Here is a 3,024-nt window from a genome sequence, read left to right on the forward strand (position 1 = left end):
ACTGACCCTGCCACATCCGTGCCTGGGAAAGGGAGCAGCTGCGGGTGGGGAAGACACAAGCTCCACTCTGGCACAGACACCAGCTCTCCCTTGGCAATGAGGCATCCCTCTGTTCTGCCTGGTTTGGAGTCACAGCACCCTGCACCACAGGCAGCAGGCATTGTCCAAGAGGGAGATCAGGCTTCCCCCAGCCACCCTGCCATGCCTTCCCCACCCCAGATTTCAGCAGCCCTGCCAGGCCAGCCCCACGCCAAGGTACACCTCATCCCGCACCCCAGGTCGAGGCTGCCTGCTACACACAGTTCTCCTTCCTGGAAGATCTTTCTCTTCCCACTCCCCACACAGGATCCCCCTCCCTCCCTCCCCTTTCTCCGTTAGTTTAATTAGCGCTAATGGAAAGTGGGCTCCATCACCGCTTGGCAAGCTGCCCGGGGGATGCCGGGCGGGCACAAGCTATAAATTACCTCCGGAAAGCCTAAGGGGAGGGGGCGGGTGATACCCAGTGGCTCTGGATTTATCTGTACCCGCCCAGTAAAGCAGTGCCAGGGTGTGGGGACTGAGCCAATGGCAGGGCCGTGCTGGAACCTGTCCCCTTCTCCTTCCCCAGGGGTAGAAGTGTCTCTGGGGTGCTCAACACCTCAGCCCTAGGGAGGGGGAGATGATACAGGGACTGCAGGGGGACTGCAGGCAGATGAATGGATGGACATGCGCCTGCCCAGCATCTCAGTGCAGCCCCCTTCCCCTGTGTCAGCGGGTACCTGAAGTTGGGGGCCGATGCCCACTCCAGTGCCAGGCAGGCCAGATTGACGGTGGCGTAAACCAGGAGGAAGAAGGTGGTCACGACTCCCGCAATGGTGTTGAGCTTCCCAGAGAAGAGCACCAGCTGCAGAGAGCACAGGGTGGGGGCACAGGGTGAATGGCACCCCCTGGCACATGTCTGAGCCATCCCTGTTGAGCTTGGGGCACGCCACAGCGCTGTGCTGGGAAAGGGTACGGGTAATGCCACATGGGCAGGAAACCCTGCCCCTTGCTGAGATTTGTCCTTCATTTATGGGCTCAGGGAGGGAAGGGCACAGTTGTAGCAGGATTCCCAGGGTCGGGGGGACATGCCAGGCTCCACAGCACCTAGCCCAGGTGCCAACACAGCCTCACCTGGTGAAACCAGGAAAGAAGCATCGCCAGCAAACTCACCTGCACCACCAGCCAGGAGAGGATCACCGCCATCACCGGGTTCCCACTGGCAGATGTCTTCTTGGCCAGTGACAGTGCCCGGCCTGCAGGAAGAAGAGGGATGCTGGGCTGAGACACCGCGCAGGTACCAACGAGGATGGACACCAGCTATGAGTCCTCTCCCCACCCTGGGTGCTGGGGTAGGGGCAAACACCAGGGAATGCAGGTGACCCAAACAGGCACACACCGACCCACAAAGCACCACTCCCACACCAGGAAGGGGGTTCTTTGACGTCAGAGCTGATCCTCAGCAAGGACAACCTGCCGGCTGGGCTCTGGTGGGTGCGAGTGTGCTCCAGGCACTCACCAAAGAGATCATCCCGGGCAAGGGCGTAGAGGATGCGAGATGCCCCAATGAGGTTGCTCATTGCCGCAGAGAGGGTTGCCGCGTAGATGCCCACAGTGACCAGGGGTGGGATACGGATTCCACGAAATAAGCCATAGTCTTTCTGCAGGAGGGTCCTGGAGTGACACGCACACATTGGCACCCGCTTCAGTACAAGCCATTATACCCTGGCACCGATAGCCTTGGCAAGGGGACAGGTGGCTGTACCTGTTGCAGGTGGCACACATGAGGAAAGCCAGCAGGTTGTAGACGAGGTAGGTGAAGAGCACAGCAGAGATGGTGCCCCGTGGGATAGAGTAGCTTGGGCGCTTCAGGTCCCCTGTGTGCAGAAGCAGGCAGGATTAGTGCCCACAGGCCCAGCATCCACCTGCTCTCCCCCAGCCTCAGCTCCTGGTGTCGCCCAGCCCAGCATACCCTGACCATACCTGACATGTTGGAGCCTGCCATGATGCCAGTGCAGCCATTGAACATCACCGCAAAGACGGAGCTGAAGCTCATCATCTGCCCGGTGGTGTAGTCCACACTGTACCCACCTGTAGGACACAAGGACACAGGCTGTGACAGGCTGTCTGGGGTGGCATAGTCCCACCATGCACCCTGTTCTCAATGTCCCCATATACAAACCATGGGAGAAACAACCCCATGGAACCTTGTTTGTTCTCTTAAGCTTCCCCCACCCTCCAGCAAGCCCCTGCTGATGTTGAGGTGCCAGCGGCACAGTGCGTACAGCGGGCAGGGTGGGGAGAGCCTCTCCTCACCCCCAAGGTGGTCTCGCAGGGTGGCGAGGGAGAAGCCGGTGAAGGAGCCGTTGTCTATCTCAGAGCCATTGAAGTAGGGCAGGCGGATGGGCACCCCGATGGGCCGCGTAGCGAAGAAGCTGATGAGGATGGTGCCCAGGACAACCGCGACGATGAGGAAGATGAGGAAGGTGGCCTTGGCATAGATGGAGGCACCCACAAGGCACACAAGGAGGCAGAGGGCCAGCAGCACAGTGCCGTAGAGCAGCTCGTACCAGTAGGTCTGGGGCAGGACGTGGACGCCTGTGCCTGCTTCTTGCCCTGGACATAGACAAGCTAGGATCAGTGGGACATGGAGCAGGCATCACCAGGGGCTGAGAGTTGCTGTCGTTGTGCCAGGCATCACAGGCACCAAGTCACCGGCCAGAGGGCTGGGTGAGCTGTGCCAGCTTGGCATGCCTGGCAGGGTGCAAGCACTGCTCAGGAAAGGGACAACCACTGTCCCTCTGCTGCCGCACACGGGGTTACTCACCAGGCGGGATCCCAAAGCTGTCCACCAGTGCCTCCACCAGTCCCAGCACATAAAGGGCACTGCCACACACATTGGCCAGGAAAAACATGATTCCGATGCTGCCCCCGAACTCCGGGCCCAAGGCACGGCTGATCATATCTTGCTTGAGTCAAGGGAAGGCGCCAGTAGCCCAAACCACT

At 60.1% G+C, this 3,024-nt stretch overlaps 1 protein-coding gene across 1 annotated transcript in view; it reads right to left on the bottom strand.

Annotated features, from left to right (window-relative positions):
* The window catches only part of SLC12A9 (solute carrier family 12, member 9), a 6,239-nt gene extending 3,258 nt beyond the window's left edge, over positions 1–2,981 (bottom strand). Inside the window, exons 1-7 of the mRNA XM_009871024.1 lie at positions 2,846–2,981; positions 2,335–2,634; positions 2,002–2,109; positions 1,784–1,895; positions 1,538–1,692; positions 1,192–1,274; positions 759–883 (exon numbers count right to left, since the gene is read on the bottom strand). Of these exons, the coding sequence (XP_009869326.1) occupies positions 759–883; positions 1,192–1,274; positions 1,538–1,692; positions 1,784–1,895; positions 2,002–2,109; positions 2,335–2,634; positions 2,846–2,981 (1,019 nt within the window). The remainder of the gene's footprint in view (positions 1–758; positions 884–1,191; positions 1,275–1,537; positions 1,693–1,783; positions 1,896–2,001; positions 2,110–2,334; positions 2,635–2,845) is intronic.
* Between the last annotated feature and the right edge of the window lie 43 nt (positions 2,982–3,024).

This window comes from Apaloderma vittatum, unplaced genomic scaffold (assembly GCF_000703405.1).
Source record: "Apaloderma vittatum isolate BGI_N311 unplaced genomic scaffold, ASM70340v1 scaffold24876, whole genome shotgun sequence".
Classification (NCBI taxonomy): Eukaryota; Metazoa; Chordata; class Aves; order Trogoniformes; family Trogonidae; genus Apaloderma; species Apaloderma vittatum.